The following is a 16474-nucleotide window of genomic DNA, read 5'->3' on the forward strand; positions in this document are numbered from 1 at the left end:
GGTGGCTGTTTGGGTCATGAACGTAACACTTTGACATCGTTTATGGTGAAGTAATGGACAAAGAAAGAACGATCGGTGGAGGATTCTTAGAAATAGAAACACGACAAACGGTGACTTCACCTACACGCTTTCCGTTGAAGAGAATTCATTACCGATTCAGACGCCATCTTGATAATCGTTTCATAGTCTGAATGGCACAAAGGCCATCGTTTACGACACGTGAAGAGAGCAGCTGATTCATTGAAATGTTGACATCAAAAAATTACCCACTATCCCTCAAACGACTATTGCTGACATCGATGGTTCCGTGATAATCACCGTGAGGTACTTGTTATGTAAGCACGTCATTTCTGTTTTGCAGCATGAAAACTGCCATGCTGGTCTTTTGTACTTTGCTTTCCTGTTATCAACGGGAGGTATGTGAAACTATATCACCTTGAAATGGAATGTCTCAGTCGGGCAGGTAGCGGTCAGGTAGCCAGACAACGTATCGTACGGGATAATGCTTGCGATCACCTTTTTTTATGTGGCGTCACGGAAAATAAAAATGCGAGGTTTGAGAGGCTCGGGCAACAATGGTTCGCTCCGAACGAGGCTATAGAATAACTAATATATCTAAAGCAGGGTAGCAAAAGTTTGTTATCTCAGTGCTGGTCGTGGATATAAGTCGAGAGCTTCCTAACTGCCGTGTAAACTATTCTTTGATCTCTCACTTTTGATGCCATTGGACTTTGATACGATTTGCGTTACCTCTGCTGAGTACAACGCAATTATTCTTCATCTATTGGCAATGATATTGGCCTTTCATCCCTTGGTTGCGCCCATGGGCTGCCTACAGAGGTATGTTGTTATCTAAAACAGGCAAATAAACAAGAATAAACACTAAAAAACAACTGGATAGAATAAGCAAAACAACATGCAGTGCCGCTGGCAATCAAACGAACGAGATCGTGATGAAAAGTTGCATGTCTTGAATTTCTGCTCTGAGTAGTAGATGTGAGGAGATTGACAAGTGGGGAGCGTGTACGTGAATGGCCAGGGCCTCCACAGCACTAAAGAAGCGGCTAGGGGGGTGGGGAGGGGAGGGGCGGAGGGCATCCTAAAGGTTTGGATTATCTAGATATTGTTTGGGGTGTAAAGAAGCTCCATCAGATAATGATTCCAATCTTCACTCTACAGAACTTACACCACCTTATGACGAGGGAAGAAATAATGGACTATTTTGGTGTTTCAGAGTACAATGAAGGTGCTACCTTTCTATAATAAAAAATGGATAGATAGTCTAGTCTTCTCGGATAAGGACGAATAAACCGTAGGCCCCGTCTCCTACAGGGTTAGGGGTAGGAGACGTTAATTTCCCACGCACGGGATTAATGTGCAGTGGATGTCCTCCCCTGGGGTGGGATGGGTGGGAATTGGCCCTGAAAAGCCCCATGGGGAGTGGTGAACTAATGTATGTATGTATGTATGTATGTATGTATGTAATGAAGCATGCAGCAAAATGGGTCAAACGTAAATGCGGCGAAATTAGACTGACTGTTTATTTTTAATAATTTCCTCTTGTTTCATAACCTTTTAGTTCCAGAATACGACGTTGTTATTCCATATTCAAAAGAAAGTGGCAAATTCATCTTTCTCCCTCGGTCAAGCTCGACAAAGAAGAAGTGCAAAAGAATCTGACGTCTCGCACCACAAACTAGTCGCTTTCGGCTCGGAGCATTAATATTATATCAGACTAACTTGAAATAGTATACTACTGAATCATGGGCTCACCGTCGAGATTCAAAACGCCGATGAAACGATGACCTCACATCCTGCACCGGAAAATACGTTTTACTTAGGACACGTTTCTTCGGATCCAGGCTATGTGGTGGCCGTCAGCGAACTCGAAGGACTGGTATATAAAATTATTTTTTAGTTACTTTAGGTTTGGTTATTGTACAGACAATGGCACGAACCTCACACTTAACCAATCGCCAGACATAAAAGTAGCCCCAGCTAAAGAGATGAATTTTCAAACACACATTTTAAAATGGGAATGTAAGGTAGTCCATATATATGCTCTGTTTCCATCTTTCAGTTCCATCTTGTGGATTTTTAATTCTGCTTTGTTTGAACTAACACTCAGCTTAGTCATTGATCATAGTGTAAACTGTGATCTGGATAAGCCTGGCTAAGCCTGATTTCAAGCTAAGGAACATTGGCAGTTGAAATTATTATTATCTATGAACTTCTTACCCGACAGGTATCACACCAACACCATGTGATACTCTCCTTGCCCATCCCCTTCCCGCACGACTAACCAGACACGTGACTGACAACTACAAGACGTTACCGCATCTGGTGATCAAAAGGTCTGTGATGCCCAGACTTAGGCAGAGACATCCTTGGACAGTGGCATGAAAAAATATTTAGAAGCTGCATTGGTTGTTTTCACCGACATGGAGAAAAAATATGGCTACAATGGGGCTGTAAACAGACTCCCTGTCATGGCTAATATCGTAAGTATCCGTGAGGGCCTGGTATAATTCACGTGTGACTCACGTGCGAGTCACATGTGACTTGCGTGTTCCTCGAGCTGAATACGACATTGCGCTTTCACTACAAGGGTGCTTATAGATTTTCTTGATCATTAGGTTGCAGGTTTGTTTCAGGATGATTCCATTGGAGCCACAAAAATAAGATACAGCATCAACAAGATTTTGGTCCTGCGACCTGAAGAGGTAAAGGAATAATCAAGTCATTTAAACAAACCATTGCAAGGATTGTCCTTGTTTCTCACTGCTCGCGCCGAGTTAATGTATGACAAAATCCAGGTGAAACTGATTTTGATTTGAGGTAGCGCAAGGCTCGAGGAAAAACTTCGCAAGACTTTTTCGGGTTTACTTGGTCATCCAGGTAACACAAACTAAAATTAGTGCTCATTTTAGAACAATTTACATTTTGAATCTCTTTGTTTTGTTAGTTGGGAGTCGAAAGTTCTGATTCCAACCAATTGAAGCTGGTACGAATAATCAGATGGGTGAGAAGGCAGTATGGAAAACAGTGTCCTCTTGATGCCGTCACATTCATTTCAGAGTAAATACAACTGGTCATTCCTTCCTTGGTTTTTTTTCAGCTCCATAATGGCATTATACTACTCGACCTACTTGATGACAAGGGGTAGCCCGTTCAAAGCATTTAATCAATACATGTAACGAAGCAAGATAGTAGCTAAAAGAGTAAAAAGATGCGTAGTGAAGCCTGGGCCCCGAGCCCTTCCTCCCCCCCTCCCCCATTTTGTTTTTGCTCTGCGCTACTATAGCACCCTGGTAATTATCTGAAAGCTTGAGAAGGGTTAGTGCCGGGGAGGTCTGGGGGTCTATGACTTGAGGATATGTATAGAATAATGGTCTGCCTTCGAACCTGATAATTATGCTGCGCCCTTGGGTAAGATACACCGCTACCCACCATGAGGTGATATGGGTTTAATTCACCACATTGTGAGCGAAACCCGAAGAATTTGGAGTGACCACCAGCAATAGACTAGCAACAATTATCTATGAGTGGTGGTACTCTCATTTCAATTTTTAAAAGCTTTTAATCAGAATTTTTTTTCGTTTTTACTAGCGGACCTGATAGAGCTGGTGAGTTACATTGTTCCTTGTCTAGATCTTTCTTTATGTAATACTATTTAGACAAAATATATATTTGATTTTTAATTTTAGAATATCTTCTTTACAGTGAAGAGTATTGCTAACACATTGTGTCGTCAGATGACCGCGTCTGCTGTCACTGATAATGGACTGGAAACTGCTTGGTTCATTGTGTATGGGATTGGAAACAAGTAAGTAATGCGCCTGCGGATTTCCTTTGTTTTGTTTTTTTGAAAGAGCAAACTCTCGGCCGGTTTGCTTAGGAATATATCTCTTGGAAGATCAATTGAGATATGGATATGGAAGAAGCCACTCAGAAGGCTCTGAGTAATTCATGACATCCTGTAGGAAATTTGGGTCAATATGAAACACTTCGAGTCTCTTTGGCAACTGTTGTTGGGTCTTGTCAAGCAACACTCCCTCCCTCCCCCTCCCTTACAGGAAACACAGGGAATGCGGTAAGAACATACTAACTTTCAAATTTATCTAAAGAATGTGATCAACTCTAGTACTGATAAAGGTTATAAGGCTTAGGTCTCCCTATAAGGAACAACTCTTCAGTTGCATGGCAGCAGAAGAGCTTTCCTTGCAAAATCTTCTTCGGTGTCTTTGAGGTGAGGCCGGGTAGCAAAAATAGAGAACCTGAGCAAGAAATTGTTTATAATCACACTTGAGTTTTTTTTCTTGTATGACCCATGTGCAGTATGGGATTGGATCATGACGATGATAGCCCCTGATTGTCCCAACCACAAGTATAATATGTCGTTGGAGAAAAAAACAGCTACAACGAGTTATATGTGGTCTCCTTGCAGCAGGAAAAGAATTCAAGAATTTTCAAACTTAGGGTGAGTAACGAATTGCTCGTATACCGAGACTTGGTTTTGAAGGAAAGATGAATGTCATCGTCAGTCCATAAATTTCAGCTGAAGAAAAAAAGGGCCTTTTTAAAGCGATCATACAGAACGCTGTTTTTCTTTCTTCGTTCACGCGCCTTTTAATTCTTATCTCTCTATTATAAAGGAGTCACATCATTCTCAATTATTCAAAATACTCACAAGAAGTTTCTTGGGCCATGCTTAAATAGAGTTAACGTCCTTTTTCAGTAACCATTCATGGTGTCTTAACGACGCCCCAGTTTTAGCACATGCCCCAACCCCTATCCCCCAGGGGACGGAGGCAAGCTACCAGGCGAGATCATTAATGGAGACCAACAGTATGGAGACGCTTTTGGTGTAGATTTTAAACATGCTTCAAAGAAGCAACTAAGGGTAAGTATAATGGTAATGGGTGTGAACCGCGAATCTTGGATCCGATGAAACTGTCCGAGTCCTCTTTTCCCCGAAGTGTCTAAGAAACAAATTACGGTTAAAAAGTGTGAATCTTTCTTTGTTTTCGTCAACTTGGACAAATCGTTCAAAAATTGTTCAGCAATTTTTTGTCCATTTTGTCACATCTGACGTTGTATAAATACTCGTTTTCCTTGAGAGAAAAGGGACTATCTCAGCTTCATACTACAGTTACTGCGTCCTACACATTGGACACAAAAACGGTCTTACATAAGGCCCTATTTGGGTCTCGTGGACACTCTGTCACTTCAGCAGTACCTTTTTCCATCCAGTCCCTGTAAATTATATGATATAGCGTAATTAGAATAGTATAGTAATTTTAGCATTGAAGAGCCAATTCAATTTTGGAATGCTAATAAACCTTTATTATTATTTATTATTATTATGCAGCAGTTTAAAACTTTTGTATGCTATATACAATAAGAATAGTATGACGGGGCGCATGAGCGTAGCCCGTTAACTATAGTGAAATCAAAATCTATATACTGAACAAAAAAAACAAACAAACAAGAACATAAACCCTCGAGAAATAAAAAAGGTAAGCTATTTCGGGTATCCAAATCTAAAATAGTCATTATAAATTCTTTAAAAAGCTATTACTTATTTCGGCTATGAAAGAGTTAATCAGTGACGATCACTTCCTAAGTTTCTAATAATAATTATTGTTATCATTATTATTATTATTATTATTATTATTATTATGGTTGTTCAAAGGGCGGATAACGCTATCCAAAGGACAAATCCCTAACCACCGTATAACTGTTAACAAAAATTGCTGCCCTATCTACCGGATAGAAATTAACCGCCTCCCGGTTAGCTCAATGGATAGAGCGCTGGACTGTTGTGTGGGAGGTCGAGGGTTCGAGCCCCGGCCGGACCAACACTCAAAGTCTTAAAATAATTGAGAAGAATATGCTGCCTTTCTATAATATCAAGAAATGGTTAGATATTCTAGTCTTCTCCGATAGGGACGAACAAATGGAGGTCCCGTCTCCTGCAGGGTTAGGGGTAGGAGACGTTAATTTCCCACGCACGAGTTTACTGTGTGATGGATGTCCTCCCCTAGGGTGGGATGAACGGGTTACTGGGCCCGCAGTGATTGGCGCAAAGCTGTTGCTGCCTGTCGGCAAATTTTGTAAATAATCTAGTGAGTAGCGTTATCAACCTTTCGAACAACCGGGGCAAGGAGTACAAATATGTAGCGAGAGGTTGTCATGAGAATCTGACAAAATTTTAGGGGGAGTATGGGGAGGGGTAAACTGCTATTGGCTAGCATCCCGTGCAGAGGGTAGTAACGAAAGAAATGGATAAGCTGCGGCGGCTAATTATGTCTTTCAGTATTGCATAAAGACTTTGTAATTAATTGTGGTTGACATCACTTTTACCGACATTTTTGTTCTGTAATTAAAACAGCAAGACTGCAGAACACTGTGGTATGACAGTGGTAAAGGAGCTGTTCTTTCTGCTGATTCAAGAGTTGCTGATGGCACAGACTGTGGAGTTAACAAGGTAACAACCGTGTTTTTTATACAACCAGGCAATAACAAGAGAATGAGGTAAACGAGAAAGAAAGAGATGCTTCAGCTGCGTGTTTTTTGACGAATGATGTATGGCTTCTGAACTCTCGTTCAGCTCACTGATTGGTTGATACTAGTTGAGAAGTTTTACGTCCAAATATTTAACAGGTTATAAAACGAACAATAGAAAAGATGTATGAAATCAGCATGGTATGATAAAAAAGATGGATATTTGGCAAAGGAACTAAATGTAACTAGTCACAACTGGAATCTTTCTTCTTCTTTTTTTACATTTGTTTCTCAAATGTCTTCAGTGATGTTTGAATGGATCCTGTGTGGTAAGAGACGAGGCATAGGAGATTAAAAAATGGTCTCCTTGTTCCCGGAGTTGTGAGGGAGGAGTCCAGTTTAAAGAAAATACATGTTCATCCGTCAGGTGCATTGTAATGAATATTTTGGTCATTGATTATTTTTAAAGTGGAATTGAGGTATTGGAGGATCGCGGTTGATTAGTGCTTAAAGCGCCAGCCATCGAAACGAGAAGTCTGGGTTCGAGTTGTGGCTGGATTGAGCGTCGAAAAAAGCGGTGATGGTTCCAGAAAACCTGTGCCTCTTCCTCGACCAATCAGATTCAAATTGCATCTTAGTCGCCGGTGTTTTCCCCCGCTTCAAGCAGTCTGCTTGTTTTTATGTTTTTTCTTTCTTCTGAATGGTTGTTGTGAACTTGTCAGCTGCTGTTTGTTTATCATCCACGGAACTGATGGGAACACGCAACACTCATGTAAAGGAACTGTTCGGGAATGGAGAATCTGCTGTCGCCTTGTTAGTGAGGAATAATTTTTAGCTATTAAAAATTAAAAAAATTGTGGTTCAGCAACATGACGAATAAAAATTACTCTCTTAAAATATTATTTTATTTGCTTGAAACCGAAAAAAAAGTACAAAGGTTTCAAAATGGGACGGGACTTTTTCCACCGAAGAATAATTTTATTAAACAGAAGTAATTTTTTTCGTTCGCAAAAAAACACAGTGAGCTTAGACAATACAATACAATATAAACTTTTTTGACATTTCAATAAATGGCTTTTCCATGCCAATTTACAAAAACTGAAAAATTTACAAATATATATATATAAAACGATCATCTTTCGATCGACTTTCAACTTCAACTTTCAATTTGATAATATTTAACAACTATTCACCGTAGTGGAGGTGGTTAGTGGTGGATCTTTACCGAGCCGCGAAGCGGCGAGGTAAATATCCACCGCTAACCACCGACACTGAGGTGAATAGTTGTTTTAGTATATACTAAAACAGTGACATAATGTACATCACCAAAAATTGATTTGAGTGATTTCTTCGCTTGTCACGGATGCAAACTGGGACGCCATTTCTTCCCGAGTTGCTCGGAGGTAAATAGCAAAAGATATTCGGAGTTTGACTAGCCAATCAGAGCGCACCTTCAACGCTACCCACTGTTTTAGTTTAGAACATAGCTAGCAGAGTCGCGCAGTCAAATTCATTATACGTAAGCGTGCTCAAAATCCCGATAGTGCACGCTGATAGCGTCAGCAAATCTGACTTTGCCAGAAAGTTTTTTTTCGCGCGAGCGGCCATTGCTAGTGCGGGGAAAAACAATACATTTCGCGACAATAATGGATACAAACAGAAACTCGGCCTGCTAGTCCGAAAACGAAGACAATGTTTCGACCTTTTCCCATGGGCTAGAGTTCTTAAATGAGGCAGAAAAAGAGAAAAACAAAGGAAAAGGAGACTCGGCATCAGCGCCGTCACGATTCGCTTCAACTGATGTTGTCCGTTTTTCGTGTCGCATTTGATGCACAATTCCACCGGCTATGTTCTAAAACAATTGGTTCATGCTTTCAGCTGTGCACTATCGAGTTATGGAGCACGTGGGAAGTTTGGAGAGCACTCAAGAAGCTAGAATTGCCCTCGGCTATCGCCTCGGGCAACTCTTACGCTTCTTTCGTGCTCTCCAAACTTCCCGCGTGCTCCATAACTCGATAGTGCACAGCTGAAAGCATGAACCAATTGTTAAATATACTAATACTTGAATTAACCACAGCCGTGTCCGGGGAGAAGCCACACGAGTTACAGAGACTCACAGTGTCGACAGAGAAAGGCTGGGCACAAGGGAATGATCTTCCAATTAGGTTAGACTAATCACTTTTCAGATGAACGAGAAGACTCAAAAATTAGTTTCGTTGGAAATAGTTGAAGAAAGCCTCTGAAAATATATTGCATTTTATCTTACGTAGAGGACTGTTAACTTTCGATTATGACATCGAAATTGACTTCCGTGAAAGAGCTAACAGCAGAGAGTCCTTTTCAGGGCTATAATCAACTTTCAAAATATTCTCTGTCCAGTTTCATTCTAACTTTTTGTCCGACGTCTTGCACCGACCCGCTTCATATGGCTCGGTCACGTGCACCTACTGATGTTCCCTCACTTTTATTCCGTCAAGATCCTTGTGGTCTGTATTGTGCATCAGGACGAAGATGGCACAAAGCTGGTAACCGTTGATGATGGAACGCGCTGTTCAAGATATGGTTTCGATGTCTGTATTCAAGGCCGTTGCAAGGTAACACGCGTCATGTATGTTGGCTTTCATCTTCCCAAACTGAGCGAAAAACCCGTCGCTTTACTTCTAGGCAAAACATTAACTGTAAATTAATCAAACTCTCCAATTACATCCCTTTATTTTCCATATTATGACGACCATTCAGATCTGATAATTTATCCTCGAGTCCTGATAGACGATATGATAAAGGAGAGCAACTATGTAGATTATTGGAATTATTTTGAAAGCAAGCATACAATGGCTGACCCCATTTCCCCTGCTTTTTCCCGCCTCCAGCCCTGCTCCTAGACCATTCGTTTTTACGAATCGTTATGAATCGTTTCTTGGTACTGACCATGCTTAATCCATTTCAGTCGGTCGGCTGCGACCATGAGCTGGGGTCTGGTGCAAGGTTTGACAGATGCAGAGTCTGTAACGGAAATGGTACATCATGCACACATGTGACTGAATACTTTACAGAACAATGGAATAAACTCGGTGAGTCCTACGTAACGTATCATGGGAGCCAGTCAGTCAACAAGAGTTCTGTTCCATACCTGTAATAAGAAAATGAATGCCACAAGAGTGTAATAGTGAAACTACGTTAGAAATCTCTCTTTTTCTTGCTTCGATGATTATATTTTTTACAAACCTTGAGTTCAGAATATATCAAATGCAGGTTCCAAAGACAAGGACTGTGCCCCTTTAGATAACAATTATTTGCAATTTCTTTTTTCAGGACCAAGAAACGCGCGTCTTCTTGTGGAACTACCAATGGGAACTTTAAATGCAAAGTTCAAAGAAATTTAAAAGACAGCCGATGCCATTGGTCAGTGAATCTCAGGAAAATACACATTTTGGTTTAATTTTAGTCCTTAATAGTGAAGGTCTCTCAGACGGGTGGGGGGTGGGGGGGGGAGGAAGGTCCTTGTTCCCTTCCAAAATTGTCCTTTGTTCCCATGTTCCCACACTGTTTTTCCTTGTTTGTTCCCCGTTTAATAAATTTGCTTGCCACTTATCACCGCCCTTAATTCCCTCCCGCAATAAAGAAAGACACCAAAAACAAAACTTATAAAAGAATAGAATACATTTTATGAGACGTTCAATTTGTATGACATCATCTCGAACAACTGAGTGAAATTCAGAATCCATCAGAGTGGGATGAGCTGTAGAACTGACCTTTATTCTCCTGGTCAACATTGTAATACATAAACTCGTCCAAATTTGTCCTCTTCCTTGCGGTCTTTATTTCTTATATCACAATATTTTCTCCTGTAGTTTGTACAGTTTTGTTACCCTGTTCCTTAAAAATAGGCTTATGTTCCCTTGTTCCCTTCAATATTTTGCCAATGTTCCCTTGTTCCCCAAAACCCCCTGGGAGACCCTCAATAGTTAGCCTACGTGCAGGCCTAGTCTTGTAACCCAGATTTTACACGGCCAAAAGGTTACATTTCAGTTAGGGTTACACGGTAGGGTCTGGGTTCCGCAAGACACCTGGCAGACCTCTCAGGCCTGATTTTCACTATTGCTCAAATAGTGCTTTACTGCGAAGGATCGTTCTCATATACGTCTCATAACCGCAGTTCACACATATGTTTCATATGTTTGTTGTTGTTTGATTTATCATCTACGGGTTTATATCGAATTAATTTGATGGCCTGCTCCCAGTTGGCTTGTTAGCTCAATTGGTAGAGCGCTGCACTAGTATCGCAGAGGTCAGTGGTTCGAATCCCGTACAGGCCTGAAATTTTTTTCAGGTCTGATTTTCACTATTGCTCAAATAGTGCTTTACTGCGAAGGATCGTTCTCATATACGTCTCATAACCGCAGTTCACACACATGTTTCATATGTTTGTTGTTGTTTAATCACTTTTTGTCGGCAAAAATTAACCAAGCGGGAGGTCAAAATGGCTGGATATTGGCCGTTTATTAATTTTTTTTCCGTTTCTATAGCCCAAGGCGAAGTCGAGGTCCATAAAAATGCAAAATATAAACAACCAGGCTAATATCCAGCCATCTCGATCCAACAAGCTTGATAAATAGAGGATTTATTGTGTAGCATATAGATTTCTCTTTAATAAGAATCAAGGGAGACTTGTTTATTTCGAGAGCCGAGAAAGAAAGCCCAACGGAGTTTGTGGCACCATAGACCCACGAGAGTCGTTAATGTTCTCCTTGTTTTGACTGTCTTCAGCCGATTTTTGCGACTTCATCGCCGACATCGTGCAAAAGTTACGAACTTTGCAAGTCCGCTTCACGTACTTTTTTTCTTGCATAGGATCAAAGCGGGCAATCTAGAGTGGGTAATATGGGTCCATCTTGCCCGTTCGAGTAGCCAATCAGAGCGCAGGATTCGCATTGTATCGCCCACAGGCGCTGCCAGCCATGTGATAATTAATTTAAAAACTAGATCATTGGATAATGCAATTCATGACTTTTTATTGGCTTAGCCATTATGGTATATCAGCCAATATACCATAATCTACAAATATGGCAAGCGTACGTGTCAGGTTAAAATTAAAAGGGAGCTAAAAGTTGAATAAAATTTAATTTAATTTAACGTTTTTAATAAAACAATTATTCCACGAGCGCTTGTTGGATATGAGATGATTATAGCCAACTCGGCGTTACGCGCCTCGTTGGCTATCTATCATCTCATATCCAACGCGCGCTCGTGGAATAATATTTAAATTATTATAACTGAATAACATTTTGCCCTTTACAGGTGTTCAAAATTCTGCTGGTCGGTACCTATCAAAGGGAAATGGTCGCTCACCTCGAAAAGGGAAAATATTTCATGCAGCAGGAGCCAGGATATCTCTTTATCAACCGAAATCTTCATCTCCAGATTAGCTGACCATAGAAGGACCAACCACTGCTTCTCAAAGGGTTGTGGTAAGTTAGTCGAAGTATCAGGTAACCATTGAGGTTCTAGTCTTGGTGTTGGTGTGTCAGGTTAAACACAGCGGTCAAACTCCTGCGCATCTGCATCTACGAAGTGCTCAATATGAGCTCTGTGATCGATGCCCAGATAAGCAATTATCTCCTCTCCGGTAGAGTTTCAAACGTGCCAATGGGTCTCAGCAGACCATTTTTTTTTCAGTTGATAAGGAATGGTAGGCGAGGAACAAAAAGAGTGCGATACCCTTACCGTACTCACTCATTCATTCATTCATTCTTTTATTCGCACTATTTCAAGAGGTTATAGTAGAGATTGCTATAGATTACAAAAGTCAGAATTTATAAGAACAGTAAATTACATGAATAATCTAAAGTAAAATGTGCACAGTGACCATGAAGTAAATACCACTTTTGAGTGGAAAACCAGCGATTAGTCTCTTTGCTCAGTATCTTGTTCTTCAGGTGAATGTGGGTTACATCGAATGTATCACGCTGGGAAATACAAATGTCTTACAATCTGCATGTTGATCAAATCAAGATTCAGTTCTGCGTCTCCTGTCCTATTTTCCATTTACTCGCCGCCTTAATCTCTGCATACAAAAAGCAGCCATAGCCATAAAGTTTATTAAAAGATTCTCTTTGGTTCTATGCGTATGAACTTTTAATAGAGAATTCATCGAATCACCAGATTTACAAACACGAGAAATGTGGTGTGTGCGATCAGATGACAAAACACCGGCCAGTGTCGCTGCCCGTGGCAACCAGAAAATGCCTATGAAAAATAGACGCTGTAATGAGCAGGCATGTAATTAGAAATAGATATCACCATGACAGACAAGGAAAGATGCAGGACAATTTCTTTGAAATTTTTTTAAGAAATGTTTCTTAAACGATTTGACACTTTTTTGTTGATTTACGTTATTTTTTTTTATCAGTTATCAGTTTAGTTAAAATTGGAAAACGACTTCTTCTGTGTTTTAAATTCCCTGATTCATTTCTCGAATTAAAAAAATGTATATTAATTGTATTTCAATCTTTTCAAGAATCCTATTTTGTAACTATATTCCAATCATGCATAAAGGAAAATGACGTTTAAAACCGCATGCGTCACTGGACGAACGTGTTTCCTACGCAATACGAGGGTGCTTGAATTGATTTTAATCATATTTGAAATTATTCTAGTTAAAATATAAAAATGAAATCGAACTTAAAATTTATTTCAAAGTCAGAGATAAAATTAACGCTAAGCCACTTAAACGTCTCAGAGTTCTTTTTTATTTGTATGCGGAAGAGGGTGTTATTTCCTTAACTAGTTCAACGAAGTTTATTATTATTCACGGAAAAACCGGAAAATATTTCACGCAAACGCGCTGAAAGCGGAAAGGCAGGGCCGGATAAACACAAATTTCGATGCAATATATGTTTAATTACTAAGCTTTTGTCAGAGGGACTTAGCAGGTTAAAGAGCACATACTGATCCATCTCCTTTAAAAACAATTATCTACGCCAAATTTGAATACTTCATACGTGATGTTACGAGAAAAATATAAAGGTCTTCCTAGGGTCACGCTAAAAATTCAAGACTTCAATTGATTCAAAGAGGAGATCGACTCGCGCGGTGTTGCCGAATGCAACAAAATGGCGCACAACCTATCCTACATTTCATCTTCAAACTGCTTGTTTTTGGACACAAACCTTCAGCCTTTGCCTTACATCAGTGTAGCAAATATAGTGGCCTGCGTTGTGAACGCGATTTTTGCGTTCATTGCCGCGTCATCGAACGCTATCGTATTGATATCCGTGTGGAAGTCACCAAGCCTTCATACCGCACAGAATACTCTCCTATGTTCAGTGGCCCTTTCTGATTTCCTTGTTGGCGCTGTGCTTCAACCTTTAGACGTCGTTCAAAGAATTATGGAGGAGAAACAAAACATTGAGATCTACTGCAGTATTCGTTTGGCCAAGAACTCTTTGGCTTGGATAATATCCAGTGTATCATTTTTTATTTTGACATCTATAAGTTTGGAGAGACTTGTGGCACTCTTAAGACCCCTTCATCATGACAGGCTGGTTACTCACCGACGTATCTTGCGCTTGGTGTTTAGTTTTTGGGTCGTTTGCATAACGATTTATATGCCGAGATTTTTTGGTCTTTCAAACACGACATTCCTTTTTATAGCCTCGATCCTCGTTTTTGCAAATTTGACCGTCATCGCTGTGAGCTACTTTAAAATATTTCAAGTCATCAAGTTCCATCAGCGAAGAATCGATCACGAAGCGAACTTGAGGAGCCGTTTTCACGGCCCGAAGGCCGACGGGGACATGAAACGGTATAAAACGTTTACAGTAACAGCAGCATATATAGTAGTGCTTGTTGTTATGTTCTATGTCCCATTTTTTTGTTATCTCGTCGCCTATGCCATTCTTGGATTTACCGGACCGGTTAAGTTAACTTATATTTGCATAGAGACATTATCTTTTGTTAACTCTTCTGTAAATCCTTTTGTATATAGTTATCGCTTGAGAAATATTCGTCAGGCAATTTTAAGAACCTTGAACTTGGCGAAGCCAATGTCTCCCGGGAGAAATTCCTTTAGCCGCCGTTGCGAGGAAGTGGATACTCGTAGCAGACATGTACCTAGTTAAAACTAGCGTAAAGAGAAGATACTCGGCGATTATTTCCATGAAGGAATTTCGATTTGTCGTTGAGAAATACCTTAAGATAGAATAAAACCTTGAAAAAAAAAATATTTGCTGGGATAGACGAACAACCGAAAAAGCTAATAATAATCCGAAAAAGAACTCTTATGACTAAGAATTGCGTTTATTGACACCGAACGGAAATTACGAACTTTCGAAGTTAATGTCACGATCCAAATTTAAACTGTGAGGTGACCTAAAGACATATGAACTCAAGTGTAGGCAATCGAATGGGGTCGAATAGCAATTGTGGATTAAAATTACGCGTGTTTCAGAAGTTGCAGAAATGTCCCAAGTCGTGCACTTCTAGGCAATCCTGAAAACACAAGTGATATTGTTCGGAAGCGAAACGGGAAATCCAAACAAACACTTTAATTCCAACACGGTAAACTGTAGACTCACGGTAAACGACAACGAGCATTAAATAAAAACTGCTACTCGATAAACTCAAAACTTTTCAACTCAACTCTAAAAAATCGCACACGTCAAAATTAAAAGGTCCGCGTGATTTGCTTACGATATTATTAGCCTACGTAGTCCCAAAGCACGCGCACAAGTTTATTAACGTCTTCTTAGCAGGTATAATTAATCCTTAATTTTACGAGTAAACACACGATTTATACTTGTTTATAACATAAAGGGTAAAATTTTCTAGAAGGTAAAAAACGCACGCCGTTTGCAATTTCGTGGCGAGCCATTTCAGTGTTCAGTTAGCGTCAATGAATGAAAATCTTTTACTGCAACAACACCAAACCACAATTAAACCAGCCCTGTTAAAAAAAACATTCGCAATCAATGACAATACTTGAGGGCAAAGTTACGGATTTTTTAATTTTTAATTTCAAGCCAATCAGTATTTAGTAATTTTGCCCTCGATGTTGACTAGGAGATGAAGAATTGATAACAACCTTTTTTCAAAAGTTGTTAACCGGCCATACCATCTCGACAGCAAAAGTGGGAAAATAATTAAAAACACTGAGGCAGGCGACAATAAAAAGAACAGTAATAAAACATTAAAACAAAAGTGAAGTCAGGCAACAAACGAACATATGTTCCTTTTGTTCAAGAATGCAATAATGCAGCATGTTGAAAGAAGGTGTGTGTAATACTGACGCACAATGCAGAATAAGATTGCCGCAAAATGTAATGCAATTACTTGTAAGCGTTTAAAGAGTTCTTTTAGTCACCGAATTGAAAGATACTTCAGTATTTAGAGTTTACGAGAAAACCTTAAAATCTTTTAATTTGATTCACGTAATGTACGATGAGGAACAGAACTAAGTTGAGTACAAGTCATTCGAGAGCTATTACATTTAACAATTATTCCACGAGCGCGCGTTGGATATGAGATGATAGATAGCCAACGAGGCGCGTAGCGCCGAGTTGGCTATAATCATCTCATATCCAACAAGCGCTCGTGGAATAATTGTTTTATTAAAAACTTGAAATTAAATTATTAAATTTTATTAAATTTTTAGCTCCCTTTTAATTTTAAGCTGACACGTACGCTTGCCATATTTGTAGATTATGGTATATTGGCTGATATGCCATAATGGCTAAGCCAATAAGAAGTCTTGAATTGCATTATCCAATGATCTAGTTTTTAATAATTTTCGTTATTACATTATCCGTTGGAGAAGGTATTTCATTTTGCGTTGAATAACTTATTACACTTTGCGTTGATATTAATACATTTTGCGTCAGTATTACATTTTGCGGCGATTATCACATTTTGCGGCGTAACAAGATGTAAAGATTTAATAACTGGCACCGACGCAACTTTTTAATCAAGT

General features: G+C 39.7%; 1 protein-coding gene and 1 pseudogene across 2 annotated transcripts; both read left to right on the forward strand.

Moving 5' to 3' along the window:
• Positions 1 to 129: 129 nt before the first annotated feature.
• LOC111330596 (A disintegrin and metalloproteinase with thrombospondin motifs 18-like) lies at positions 130 to 13008 on the forward strand (annotated as a pseudogene). The gene is made up of 23 exons (XR_002694810.2): positions 130 to 414; positions 812 to 840; positions 1180 to 1246; positions 1580 to 1897; positions 2129 to 2132; positions 2246 to 2501; positions 2637 to 2723; positions 2966 to 3078; positions 3610 to 3626; positions 3724 to 3826; positions 4339 to 4480; positions 4739 to 4903; positions 6395 to 6490; positions 6813 to 6938; positions 7267 to 7320; positions 8585 to 8672; positions 8985 to 9101; positions 9455 to 9578; positions 9820 to 9909; positions 11806 to 11975; positions 12184 to 12232; positions 12333 to 12443; positions 12670 to 13008. The product of XR_002694810.2 is annotated as an A disintegrin and metalloproteinase with thrombospondin motifs 18-like (transcript).
• A 360-nt stretch (positions 13009 to 13368) lies between these two features.
• Positions 13369 to 15727, forward strand: LOC111331932 (histamine H2 receptor-like). The gene has a single exon (XM_022937167.2). It carries the CDS (start codon positions 13620 to 13622, stop codon positions 14625 to 14627), a length of 1008 nt encoding a protein of 335 aa, XP_022792902.1. The 5' UTR covers positions 13369 to 13619; the 3' UTR covers positions 14628 to 15727.
• Positions 15728 to 16474: the final 747 nt, after the last annotated feature.

This window comes from Stylophora pistillata, chromosome 7 (assembly GCF_964205215.1).
Source record: "Stylophora pistillata chromosome 7, jaStyPist1.2, whole genome shotgun sequence".
Classification (NCBI taxonomy): domain Eukaryota; kingdom Metazoa; phylum Cnidaria; class Anthozoa; order Scleractinia; family Pocilloporidae; genus Stylophora; species Stylophora pistillata.

Coding starts and splice junctions, on each gene's coding strand:
- LOC111331932 (XM_022937167.2), top strand. CDS start 13,620: ATGGCGCACAACCTATCCTACATTTCATCTTCAAACTGCTTGTTTTTG.